Source organism: Protomyctophum bolini, assembly GCF_963924005.1.
Source record: "Protomyctophum bolini genome assembly, chromosome: 11".
NCBI classification, from domain to species: domain Eukaryota; kingdom Metazoa; phylum Chordata; class Actinopteri; order Myctophiformes; family Myctophidae; genus Protomyctophum; species Protomyctophum bolini.
Genome location: NC_137872.1, coordinates 32399781 through 32413853, shown reverse-complemented (window position 1 = coordinate 32413853; position 14073 = coordinate 32399781). Strand labels below are relative to the sequence as shown.

Below are 14073 nucleotides of genomic sequence, written 5' to 3'. Positions count from 1 at the left end.
TTAAATGCATTGAAATATTGAATTGAGTCGACAGATTTTGTAACAACTTAAACCCTAAATACATAGTTAATATTAATAATACTATGAAAGACTATGATGTACGTAGCTCTACTGATGTCAGCCTACACATCATCGGTTTGATCAAGTAGTGGAAGGTGGTAAAAATACAAAACTCCTATAATAAAGATTTTATTTATTGAAGTCCTCATACATCCTTCAGGTTTAGCAGGACCAAGTGGCATTAACACTCCTATAAACGGAATAAAGTAAACTTGCTTTTAAAACAACACATTTTATTGCCAAGATTCAACTCAGTGCAAGAATTTGAAACATTAACTTTAGTTTAATGTAACTTGGCCCAAGCCAAGGACATATTCCTTTAGGCTACCTCATTACAATTGTTACATTCCAAGTTGACCTTTACATAAATGAACATTTAGAAAACAAGCAAATACAACTTTAAAAGGTGAAAAAACAGAATGAAAATAAGAGGTTCAGCACAAAGGCTGAATTGAACAAAATGTAGGCTCTATGTCCTTTGTTTGAGTTACCTTGTTTCTCCAGCTGACTAATGCTACCATACTTGACAACTTTTGATAACATCTTTCATTTGTTTTATAGAGTCAATGGAGGAGTCCTTAAGTGACAGTCCCAGCAAAACAGGCCTGTTGCCAGCTTCTTGTGACACAGACGTTGCCAGGTTTTTGGCACAGACATGTGTCAGAGCCTGCAAAATCAAACACAAGACATTGTTACATTCATCATACAGTATACACGCCATGTACAGCACTGCCACTGTCACGCTTTCATGTCACACAAAGGAATTCAGTTTTTTGCTTTTAATTAACCACCCTAGCTCCCTATTCTGGAAAGAAACCCCAAAAGACGCTCACCCCAGGTCATATCCGGCGACTTCAGAGTGGTCGCCACCAGGTTTTCCTAAAGCAGTCAAACTATCCCTAAACTTATTCCACAACATAACCTCAGTAAAGCTATGCATAATGTCAGTAAAAAGCTGGGTCCAGTGGTCCACCACTGTCCACGGGAGGGGGGGGGGGGGGGGATGGGGGCGAGTACTGTATGTTTATCTTTTCCTATCCACTCCCATTACTCCAGAAATCGCGTTTGGCATACAAGTATATATATGTCTTGTTGACCAAGATGCAATAGACCATGGATAATATGCATTTCTTTATTGATGTTCCTACAACGAACACAGATCGTTTATATGGAAAGAAGCCAGGCAGACCTCTGAAGTGAAATCTATCCTTGGGCACATTTAATTAGGCTCGCTATCTACCACAGCAGTCTCTCTACTACACCACTGTTTCCCAAACAGTGGGTCGGACACATAAGGGTCCCTTTAATTATTGTTTTCTGCATTTTGTTTTTGATTATACAGTATTATTTCAAAGCATTTTCAAAAAACATTCCCCAAAAATGCAACATTTTCCATGAATTAAAAACAAAACATTCGGCAATTTCACAAAGTAAAAGAAAAATCAAAGCAATTCCATGACTTAGAAAACAAATGTTTAAGAAGTAGTGAAAATAGCCGATCTACAAACGACATGTTGTGAGCTTGTCGATCTGCTATTCTCACTAGTTTGGGTCATGGGCATAGGAACCACTGCTCTACAGTTGAAAAGACTGTAGAGCAGTGGTTCCTAAAGACTAAAGGTTCCTGTAGACTCTACACAACCTTTCTTGCCTATTTATTTGCAGCATGAAATGAGAGCCCCACACTGTAAAACAGCTGGGAGTGACTCAACATGACGGCTTTGATCAGATGGACCATAATTGTGAGACAATTATGGTCCATCTGATTCTGATCAAAGCCGTCATGTTGACAGTACCATTTATTAGAAAACGTCCATTTACAGCGTACCTCATCTTTTCCCAGCAGGACTTTGGTGGAGAACATTGAAGAGATGGTATCATGGGTCCGGGAGTCAGGTGTCACGGATACCAGTGTTCCAATCTTGCCATACTGTGTGATAACAATGAATATGTAATTGCTAAATTCAGTACAAACAACTTGCGTTGAGATGCCATTGATTTCTTGCTCCGTCTGCTTTGATCTGATGAGAGGCTCGGTGGAAGGCATATTTTAATATCCTGTGTGGGATGACAGGAGAAAAGCAAATTAATAACAATTAACAGTCTTTTTTTCCTCTGCACTTTCAGTATCCTGTGTGTGTGTGTGTGTGTGTGTGTGTGTGTGTGTGCGTGTGCGTGCATATTGCCATCCCTGATGAGTGTGTGTGTGTGTGTGTGTGTGTGTGTGTGTGTGTGTGTGTGTGGCCTTTAATTAGGTTTTTAATCATAATGATCCTGGCCTACATTTCTATTGAATAATAAATAATTAAGCGATCCGGCCATCCAGCCATCTCTGCAGCTTTCAACTGTGTAGGCTACTACTACTGGTCCATAGCTCTAATGCGTTTCATTTCATTCTAAATGCAACGCATTAGAGCTATGGACCAGGGCGCTAATTACTACCCACTGCAATATCATATTATGTATATTGTATTATTTACTGACTTATACCATTAAACTACAGGCAAACACTGCAAAGATACATTCAGACTGGCAGGCTGAATCAATGTGAATGAGAGTGTAATAATTCATGAGATTCAATCACTTCAAGATAATCTGAATTTGAAGCAAGCCCCATCGTACGACGTACGTGTCGCTTCCCGAAATGTCAGATATTCAATTCAAGCACACGGGTTTGCAAAGCGTTGTTTACAGGCAGCTGTTATTTTCTTCGACTGGCACCAGCGTATGATTAAAAAATAAAAAATAAAGTAAAATTAATGAAATCGCTGAACAACTACCGGTATACCGTATGTGGTTTCTGTTTTAATGCAGCGGAAAAGCTATAGAGGAGTTGCCTTTAGTGTCTCGGCTGCAGAAAGTAGGACACACCGAGGCTGATCATGACAGCCAGGGCTACAGCTACACAGCTAGCCCATCTCGGAACCCCCTGGGTCAGCCCAATCCGAACCGAACCGGGCTGACCCGTAGGTCTCAAAAATGTCAGAAACTTCAGTACCATTGGGTTCTGCTTGTGGGGCTAGGCTACAGCTAATGTTAGCAAACTGCTACGAATGTGTTCGCTCAAATCACAGGACTATTTGTTCTGAATAAAAATTAATACAAATCCTCACCCTGTGTGTGTCTTCTATGGAAACCGAAAGTCTGACTGATTGGTGTTGCGTTAACACAGACCACGCATCCAACTTTGGAGGTTATTTGTTATAACTAACAACATACATGTGTTGTGAAATCTATAAAGCAAACGGCCCTCATTCATTATTTTGTACATGTGCACAGCGTCTCCAATAAGATCCCTTTAGCGTGATGACGTCATATGTATTCTAGCAAGGCTGCCTAAAGAAGGAGAGGTCATATACGTCACGTTGTAGGCAAACTGCTAGTAGTGGAAGGCAGAGGTGGAGAAGGTAAAATAAATACATTTTGAGTTTGAGCCCAAAATAAATGGTATCATTTGGTATGCATTGAATGATTGAAGCAATGCCACCTCGGCTCAAACACAGTACAGCATAGTTTTTTTTCTTCTCTTTTCTGTTTTATTGAGTATGTGTGTACAGTAAAAAATATATCAATTTCTTGCACACTATTTGTGAAATAAAATAATTATACATTGTATTGTATGTCTTGTATTATTTATTGATTTATGTAATTGTATATATATATTATATATACATAGATACAGTGTATATATTTATACAATTACATAAATCAATAAATAATACACATATATATATATATATATATATATATATATATATATATATATATATATATATATATATATATATATATGTGTGTGTGAATTCATGTGAGAGATTTGTATGGTATAGTGTATTTCTGTAGGCCTACAGTGTCTGCGTTAGGTCCTGGTAGCTCAGTTAGTAGAGCTCTCGCCTTGGGTTCGATCCCGGGGTCCGCCAACAAAAGGACAATGCTCATTAATCAACATGTCAGTTTTCACATCCATGTAAATGGACCAGAGTTAGCCAGAAGCTATACATACATTTACATCTGTAGGCTAGTCCTTGAGCAGGCTCTTAAAAATGATAAAACTATCCATACAAAAAACACATACAATAAATTCAGGAACAAATAAACATTGTACAGGGGACAGAACGAAATGACACCAGTGAAAATAAACTCGTGATTACAGATTTGATTTGTTTTTAGCCACCTCTTAAGGTTGTATTTGAAGGTCAGATAGTTGGAGGGTCTCTCTTACTTCTGTAGGGAGACTGTTCCAGTGATGGGAGGCTCTAACGGAGCCTCCCAAACACACTTTGCAGTCTCTTCTGGTAGTTTTTTTGTCTGTGACTAGGTTGTGAAACAGTATGTTATGTCATGTGTGAAAAAAAATCATAGCATGCATGAAGAGTTTAGCTGCATCTGTTGTTACAGGTACATAATGGTCTTGACTCTTGTGTCTGTAATTGTGTGAGCCGGTGGAATTTTAGATGTGTTTTGGTTTATTGTATTTGCTGTGTTTTATGATTTTGTTTTGTTGTTAAGTGAGATTATTGTCGAGTGATTTTACTTTATTATTTTGCTTATTTTATTTCTGTTTGAACTGCATGATTTGTTATAACTTTATTTTTCCACTGACTGGCTACCATAACTCACTAAGGACCTGCAGCTGAGTGACTGACTTGCACCTGGGAATGGGCGTGGCCAGCAATCAGGAGCCCTATATATTGAGGCTGGCAAATGGAACAGGAAGAGAGAAACAGAAGCAGGAAAGAGGACTACAGAACCAGAAGGAAGGTTGAAGGAGGGTGTGGAGAGGGCAGTGACCTCATGGCTGGGGGCCAAGATGCAGCCGGGGGCCAGTGGTAGCCATGATGTCGACACGAGAAGGGCTGTAAGTGCCATGACCACGACCCCTGTGGGGGGCCAGTGGTAGCCATGTCCCTCGACTCTATAAGCACCACGACCTCCAGAGTTTGCGCCCCTTGCCGTGAGGGGGGGCTGCCCAGAGGTGAGGGGAGAAGACGAGACGACTCCTCAGAGTCCAAGTTCAGCTGGGTGAACTTGGCCATGGACAGAGGAGAGCGTAGAGGCCGCAACACTACACGCCATCATCAGAAGGGCCCAGGGTAAAACCTGGGCTGTCTGTAAGTACCTGCTCTGTAGTGTTGCCAACCTATCTGTGGAACCATCACTAGAGTAAATTATTGTGGAACAGATGTACTTCTCCTTGTATATTCACAGTGAACCAAGAAGAAAGAAGCCCATGGAGATCCCCTCATGGACTGAATTCCCCCCTGTTGGCCCAATTTGCACACGTTTTTATAAGGACATTTTAAGAGTTATTGTTTTTAGTGTAATAAAAGTATGTTTGTTCATTCAAATCGGCCTCTGTTTTAAGTTTGCCTTTTATATTTGAAGTTGTCCACGAACCTGTGTTGCCTTGTTTTTATAGTCATATTATTTAATAGAGGACCAGACCTCTCACAAAGGTGGCGTAGTTGGCTACATTTTTTAATTGAGTTTTTAAGCTAAGCACCTCTGCACTTTACAATTATCACTGTATTTTATTGGTAAATTTATAAGTATATATGTTTTTAGTGCATTGGTGTTTTTAGCTCGGACCACAATTGGATAAAATTTATTTGATTTTATTGGCTACATTTTTAACATGTTATGTGTCAAGTTTGAGTCTAGTGTAATTCCAAGGTAGGTGTGGTGACAGTGGCGCTCCACCTCAGCAATCCATCTCCCAGGGGTCTAGCACATTGTAATGGGAGTGGGGACAGACTCCCGTGTGTTACCGGCTGATACTGACAATAAGCCACTCCCGACCTACTTCTTCAGAAAGTCCACAATTTGTTTTTATTCCCCCCTGTGGGGCATATATTCTAAAAACTAGAGCGAGAGACTTGTGTAACTTATAATTAACTTATGTAACTTAGCAGTAAAAATGTTAGGTGGCCCACTGGCCATGCAGGTTTAATTCCAGAATCTCATCACATTTAGGCAATGATATGTGGGTTATTCTCTTGCCTGCAAATGGAAGAATAAGATAAAAGATAAGATAACACAGAACTTTATTGATGCTTGAAAGTAAGTTAGAGATAGAATTCATTAATAATACAATAAATATACCTGGAATTTTACCTTCATCTGCACATGGTCTGATATGTTCTACCAATACATATTACTATAATGTACAATCTATCACCAATATATGCATGACTATAGAGTACATACATTGCCTATGAGTGGATCTATGTAGATCATTGCTGTCAAACCTTTTTTAATTTTTTTTATATATATTTTTTTATTTGGAAAAAGCAATACATTATAGATAGCATTTTTACATAAGACACAAGTGCAATTCCCAAGATTTTTTTTCTTTTTCTGCTGTCAAACTTTTCATGACCAAACCGTTACTTTATAGAAAATTTGGTGAAAATCTTAACTAGTCGATAACAGTCTAGGAACAGTGAATATGTAATTCTCATATCTATATTCAAAAGTTAAGTTGAGTAAACCTATGGTACCAGAATTTGGTACCAGAATTTCATTTCATTTCGGCCACATTATGCAATAATTCAGTTTGAGTCCCAATCTCATGCATAAAATAACATACACAAAGAATATAAACGGGTTCTATGAGTTTGTCCATTCATGGCAGGTTCCATTCTGTGGAGGAGAACCCCCTACTCCAGGGATACTCAAATAGATTTACCTTTGGGCCACATTACAAAAGGGGCCAGGGGCCAGTAGATAAAATTACGACATTAATGATACTTGATAACTTCTCTCTTTCAATTGCTTTATTTTCGCAAAATGTATCAAAGTACAATGTGCATGCACACAATATGTAAATAAATAAATGTGTTACATTTTCTTGCATAAACACAAAGAGCTGTTTCCATAACTGCACAAATTATTGCACATAACATGAGTAGCTGTTATAATAACATAATAACATAACATGAGTAGCTCTTTGCCTGCCTGCCTGCCTGCCCAATTGTCCATGAGTAGCTGTCTGTCTGCCTGTCTGAGTAGCTGTCTGCCTGCCTGCCTAATTGTCCATGAGTAGCTGTCTGTCTGCCTGTCTATGAGTAGCTGTCTGCCTGCCTGCCTGCCTAATTGTCCATGAGTAGCTGTCTGTCTGCCTGTCTATGAGTAGCTGTCTGCCTTCCTGCCTGTCCAATTGTCCATGAGTAGCTGTCTGTCTGTCTATGAGTAGCTGTCTGCCTGCCTGCCCAATTGTCTATGAGTAGCTGTCTGTCTGTCTATGAGTAGCTGTCTGCCTCCTGCCTGTCCAATTGTCCATGAGTAGCTGTCTGTCTGTCTATGAGTAGCTGTCTGCCTTCCTGCCTGTCCAATTGTCCATGAGTAGCTGTCTGCCTGCCTGTCCAATTCTCCATGAGTAGCTGTCTGTCTGCCTGTCTATGAGTAGCTGTCTGACTGCCTGCCTGTCCAATTCTCCATGAGTAGCTGTCTGTCTGTCTGCCTGTCTATGAGTAGCTGTCTGCCTGCCTGCCAGCCAGCAAGTTGGTTAACAGAAAATAAATTGTTATGGCTGAGTAAAATAAAATACAATAAACACAATTTGCCTGAAAATAGATTACCCAGCTATGACCTTTTTCATGAAAAAAAATGAGTAGTGATATGGCTGACTGAGTAAAATAAAACAATCTACCTGAAAATAGATAGCTATAAGTGCAATTTCCGCAATTTCCGCAATTACCATTTCCGCAATTTCCGCAATTCCCTCAATTTCCATTTCCGCAATTTCCATTTCCACCATTTCCGCAATTACCATTTCCGCAATTTCCATTTCCGCATTTCCGCAATTTCCAACTATTAATGGCAGCTGGGTTTCATCATTCAAATAAAATAGAATTCTGTCCATTTAGCTATAAAATTATGTCAGGGAATAGGGATACACAGTATATGTCTTTCATTTGCATTGCATCTCCCCCCCCCCCCCCAAGCTTTTATTTTCGTTCGAGTAATAGTACAACTCTAATAGTATTACTTATAATAATGTAATTAAAGATAACTTCATTCAGATTTATTTATTTTTATTTCATTTTCCAGATTTTTTCTTCTTTTTTTTAGATTTTCATTGGTGGGCCAGTCATAATGGTCCCGCGGGCGTGATGTGGCCCGCGGGCCTGAGGTTGAATATCACTGCCCTACTCCCTCTACTATGTAGATATAAATAGTACCAGGCATTTTACCCCAAATGTGGGTCAACCTCACGCAACTTGCAACAAAAAAACTCGAGGGAGTTTGTGTCCTCAGTATGTTCTGAATGAGAAACATTTCTCAGGAATTGTATGTACAGTAGGTTGAAATATTTGAAAATTAGCTAAATATGATGCTTTAAGCCCATATTTTGTTGATACAGTCAACAAAATCATGGCTAAAAGCATCCTATTTATGTATACATTTGGTATGTGTACATATTTCATTAAGACCTTTTGTATGGTACACTGTCTATGATTGGCCACATGGGTACATTCTGTGAATAATGGTCTCCTTGCAAAGAAGATTTCTATCATTTTCAGAACAATTTATTCCAGCGTTAGGCCGTTCATTTTGGGATACAAAAACATATAATCTCCAATGTCCACCTTCAGAAAGAATCCTATAGAGAATTGGGAGGCAGCTAAGGGCCATGACATGTAGGCATATGGCTATAATGTGGACAGAGTTGACCCATCATGGCTGGAAATTGAAAATAATCTAATCTTCAAAACCTCTCTCCCTGCTCTGCTTTTCTCAGCTTCGAGGCCTCCTAAGGTTTTTAGGGGGGACCACTTCATCTTGTCCCTTGGCCCAGAAAATTTGGAACCAGATCAGAAAATCCTGTGAACTCCCAGACATCTCATTACACACCCTGATTTGGCACAATTTGGTTTCTCACCATCTGTTACAGAGGATGCCTTTAGAGAGTAGAGTCAGAAGGGCATATTCAGTATAAAAGATTTCTACATAAACAAAAAGTTTCGAGCAATTACACTCCAAATTATCACAGTAACTCTTCTGATACTTACCACTAAAAGTTTTATACAAGTTAAAATATGACATAATTTGAAGCACAACCATCATTGCTCAAATATTATGCTGAGAAAGAGTTGAGAAATATGGTTTGTGGCCAATTGTTTTTAGTAATTTAAACAGCAAAACAAGCCTGGGAAGAGGAGCTGGACATTGAGATTGATGATACTGTCGGGGATGATGCTTTGGCAGTTATTAAATCTGTTAATGCCAGATTACAACTGCTTCAAAGATACTCCAAAGACCAGAATCTTTCCTGATGTGTCTCCAGTTTGCGAGATTGCAGCAGATGTAAGGGTGCTGATGGTAGCACACCTCTTCTGGACCAAATTCATAACATTTTTGGTGTTTAATGTTCCAATGGTATTCTACTGCGTTTTTCCTTTTGCACAATACTTTGCTTTACTTTACTTTACTTTGCTTTGACAATCCACTGCTCTTGGAAGATTTGACGCCAGCACTGATCACCCTGCTGTAATGTATGGCATGACAACTGCCAAGAGATGCATTGTCTAGTTTTGAGAGAACTGGTGGACATTTTACATGCAGAAAGACTGAAGTTCAAACTGTCAGGTAGCCAGGATGAAGTTTTCTGCAATATGGGGCCTGCTGTTACAGCACCTGAAAAAAAACAACAACCTGATATTGTAATTGAGCAGTGGTGTTATGTCAATCAAATTAGTTATACAACTTGTTTTGTTGCTAGCTGTGTGTATGTTGATTATTTCCCTTTCTATTGATTGTTTGCTTTGTTAAAGTAAACAACATATTCCCAAGACTTTATGTATGTCAAAGAGGACACACACTGAACATGCTATATTCATCATTTACAGATTTACCTTTATTTTGGTATATTATTTGCCAGTGTTGCTACTTGTTGTACTATAGGCTTCTCTTATTAATAGGGTAGGGAATGAGACATTACCCCAGGTGAAGGAGTTTAAGTATCTCAGAGTATTGTTCACGAGTGAGGGGAAGGCTGAGAAGGGGCAGTATTGCAGTCGCTGTGCCTCGAGTTGTGACGAAAAGAGAGCTGAGCCAAATGGAAAAGCTCTCTGTCTACCGAGCAATCTTTGTTCCTACTCTCACCTATGGTCATGAAGTGTGGGTCATGACCAAAAGAATAAGGTCGCGAATACAAGCGGCCGAAATGAAAAATTCTTCGACGGGTGGCTGGCATCTCCCTTAGAGATTTATATGGTGAGAAGTTCAGTCAAGCGAGAGAGACTCAGAGTAGTAGTAGTAGTAGTAGTAGTAGTACTGCTTCGCTTGGAAAGGAGCCAGCTTAGATGGTTCGGGCATCTGGTGGTTCGGATGCCTCTCGGGCATCTCCCAAGGGAGGTCCTCGAGGCACGTCCCACTGGGAGGAGACCCCCGGGGCAGACCAAGGCGCAATTGGAGGAATCATATCGGACTCACTGGCCTTGGAACGCCTCGGGATCCCCCAGGAGGAAGTTATTAATGTTGCTCTGGAGAGGGAAGTCTAGAGCTCTCTGGTGGAGCTGTTGCCCCCGCGACCGACTACGGATAAGCAATATCTCTTTGTAAATGCCTCGTAAGAAATCCTGTCCTATACCTCCCCAGATTAATACAGTAGCAAGTCTCCACTGTAGAATGATTTGTTTTTAATATGCATGCCCTTGTCAGAAATTCTTGTGTGGACAAAAGCCAATATTGGATTAAGACCAAAATACACGTTCATAAACATGATTGACAACATATTAGAGTACTCCAATCGTGGTAGTTAAACGGCATGTTATTTGGTGTCACCCATACTGGATGTAAAACAGGGCCCTAATGTCCACACACACTTTCAATTCAGTCTGAGCTGTCTTATGTCAGTTTTTAGCCCCTTTGAGATTAGACTGCTGGCGTTTGCCAATGCATGCATAAAAAATAATATACCCAATGCAGCTCTCTGTGTTGACATCACAGATACAGTGTACAGTTGACAAACAGGCATGCTGGAGTTGAAATGAACATGTTTTTGTTGATTTGATCAGCGCATCACTACTGAATTTAATGTTAATTATATCATATGTGACTGGTATTCTCTCTCTCTCTCTCTCTCTCTCTCTCTCTCTCTCTCTCCCTTCATCTCATGTGGATTGTCACACACGTACACACACGTCTGATGTCTCTTTCCTGAGACCGTACTGCCATGGTCTGCCACCTTCCAGATAGCTGTGTACATATCATCCTATACATGCCGTTAGCTTTTCAGTTTCATGTACAATTAACTGTCAACTTGTGGAGCCATAATGTTATCGTAAAGCTACGGTAATGTGTTGAGAGACAGGGAGGCAGATAGTAGAGATGAAGCACAACTGGTAATACTTTGTAATAGTTCTGATATGACATCAATTCAATGTCTTGATTGAAAACGTTTGCCTCGTTTACGATTAAAGAACGACCCTAAAAATATATACAGTAGTGAAAATAGCAGATCTACAAGCTCACAAAGCGTTGCGATGCAACATTTCACTGCATAAATCATTATTATCTTAAGGGTATAAATCCACCCTTCCACTATCCGTATACGCCCGGTGTATGGCACGTTATTAACTACTAAATATCTGAAGTGTTTCATAACACACACGCGCACACACACACACACACACACACACACACACACACACACACACACACACACACACACACACACACACACACACAATCATTAGGCTTGTGGCCACTAGAGTGCTGTGCTGTATTACAGATAGAAGAAAGGTATGGAGGTACTTTACAGTGAGATTTATAGTAGTATAATGATCTGTATTCTGTTGTACTTGTAGTCATTTGGACTTCCTTCTGTTAAACCTTTAAAGTACAGCACAGTCTAAATTAAGAAAAAATATCTTAATTAAGGATATTTGTTATTCACAAATAAATATGGATTTACAATCTGTGACCAATTTGTGAATATATATCAGTGATATTTTATTTTATAACGATGATAATATTCAGTATTATATAATTATTGCATTTACTGCCCAATTTAGTCGTTTTGGGCAATTCCCCCATGTTTGTATAGTCCCTGTCACTGCCAACCCTGCCGTGGGTGATGTGGGGAGGGTGGTTTCTTTTTTAGAGTATAGACAAACAACCACATCTTCTCCAGTACACAAGGAGTCAGCCGCTTCTCTTCACCTGACAGTGAAGAGTTTCACTGGGAGGGCGCATGTTATCCCTCTCAGGCCTTTTAACTTTTGTCTCAGCAGAATTCTGCTAGAACCTTTCTTCCCTTTACTGTACATACGGTAGAAATAGTTAGTCAGCTGCATCTAAAACGGTTTGCTTGATGAAGCATATGTCCTTAAACAGAGAACTATCTTCTTGATTTAGAAATATGATCACAGCCACAGTGTAAAAATGAAATTGGCCTTGTTTCAAGAATGAAAAGTTGCATGAAATGTAGCTATTAAAAGTCACAGCAAGTTATTGCTTCTTCCATACTGCAGTAGCAGTAAATAAAACATCCAGTACAGGTGCTCCACCTTAAGTTGCTTAATCACTGCCAATCACCCGTACCCACATAAACCCTGGTGCCCCCATTTGGAGACCTTGTGAGCTTGTACTGTAGATCAGTTATTTTTGCTATTTTCCTTACAACAAAGTACGTGAATAGGGTTTAAGTGGTTAAAGTATAGTTGCTGTACATATACAAGGGTATATACAACAGCTCTCGCTAGGAGATATTAATGCGTTTCTATGACACCGTCTAACTAATGTTTGATGAGTTCATTAACTACAATCACTTCCAAACATTACTTGACATCGGTATGTAAATTAAACATAAGCGCCATAACCCTTTTGCATTGTTTAAACTGTCACACAACTGTAGCAGCTGATTAATTTGAATACGTTTGTTATTTTGTGCCAATGATTGTCTGTCTGGTCTGTGATTCAGCTTCTCATTACTAGACTGGAGTTGCTGGAAGGCATTCTAATCTTCTGACTGAATTAAATATTCCAATCAATGAATACAGATATTCAGTACAACTATGTCATTCCTGATTGAGCTATCAAAGGTATGTCTCAGACTCTGCTTATCATTTCAAACAGTGCATATAACTGGATTAGTCTAGAAGACATACCATGATGACATAATCAAGGCTGGACATAGGAGGGGCTAGCCGCCCTCAAAAATACAGCACAAAAAGGCAAGAACGATCAATGTCATATTTCCTGGAAGATGGTCCAGGAAGTTGATCAAAATATATCTATAAATCCATGTGTCCCTTTTATGCCCACATATGGAGAATTGGAGATCCCCGATGTAATCAATATGACGTCAGATCACTGATATCATAGATATCATAGGTTCCAACCAAGGACTATGATGGGTACTGCATGCACGAGTATACTGACAACGGGTACAATGGATACTGCACTAGTACTACTGACAATGGGTAGCCTACAATGGATACTGCACTAGTACTGCATGACAACATTCGCATTGCATAAACCTAGAGGCATGCATTCGCAACAGGCATTGGTCTAGTTTCTTATTGCGAAACACCGTGAGCACTTACTACCAGTAAGACGCGCAAACGCGGGAAGCGAACGCAGCTCGTACATATTTGGGTTTTGGACGTATAGCTGCTTTGGGTCTGCTAGGTCTCATAGTAAGTGCTCACTGCGTTCGCAATAAAAGTTTACTTTAAGAAGAGATTTAAAAGAAAACGCTGAATTGCTATAGCATGATCTGTTCAGGCAGGTAATTCCAAAGTCCAGTGAAGGTTTGATCGTGTCTTCAATCTTTTCTAGATAGACCTTGGAGGCTTAATGGAACAACCAGATCAATGCTGTCAAAGTAGAGTTCATCATGCTTTTCTGTCTTTTTGACATTTGTCTTTGTGGTTGTGTGGCTTTCGCGAAATATAATTCCATGATATTTTCTCTCCCAGTACTACACTGTACATGTTCCTACTCAAGGGCTTGTTGAGTTTTAATTGCACCCATTCATTTCACATGTAGACAATTAAATCTCTA

General features: G+C 39.7%; 1 protein-coding gene across 1 annotated transcript; it reads right to left on the bottom strand.

The window, feature by feature from the left end:
* Positions 1 to 178: 178 nt before the first annotated feature.
* On the bottom strand, positions 179 to 3340 carry psmg3 (proteasome (prosome, macropain) assembly chaperone 3). The gene is made up of 3 exons (XM_080775781.1): positions 3174 to 3340; positions 1889 to 2118; positions 179 to 727 (listed from the first exon to the last, which is right to left on the bottom strand). The coding sequence occupies exons 2-3, from the start codon at positions 2105 to 2107 to the stop codon at positions 575 to 577; spliced, it is 372 nt and encodes a 123-aa protein (XP_080631907.1). The 5' UTR covers positions 2108 to 2118; positions 3174 to 3340; the 3' UTR covers positions 179 to 574.
* Positions 3341 to 14073: the final 10733 nt, after the last annotated feature.

What these genes read in the sequence shown, in the direction of transcription:
- psmg3 (XM_080775781.1), bottom strand. Translation starts at nt 2,107, where the DNA reads ATGCCTTCCACCGAGCCTCTCATCAGATCAAAGCAGACGGAGCAAGAA. An exon ending in TCCTGCTGGGAAAAGATGAG is followed by an intron (nt 728 to 1,888) that starts GTACGCTGTAAA and finishes TTGATTTTGCAG; the next exon opens with GCTCTGACACATGTCTGTGC.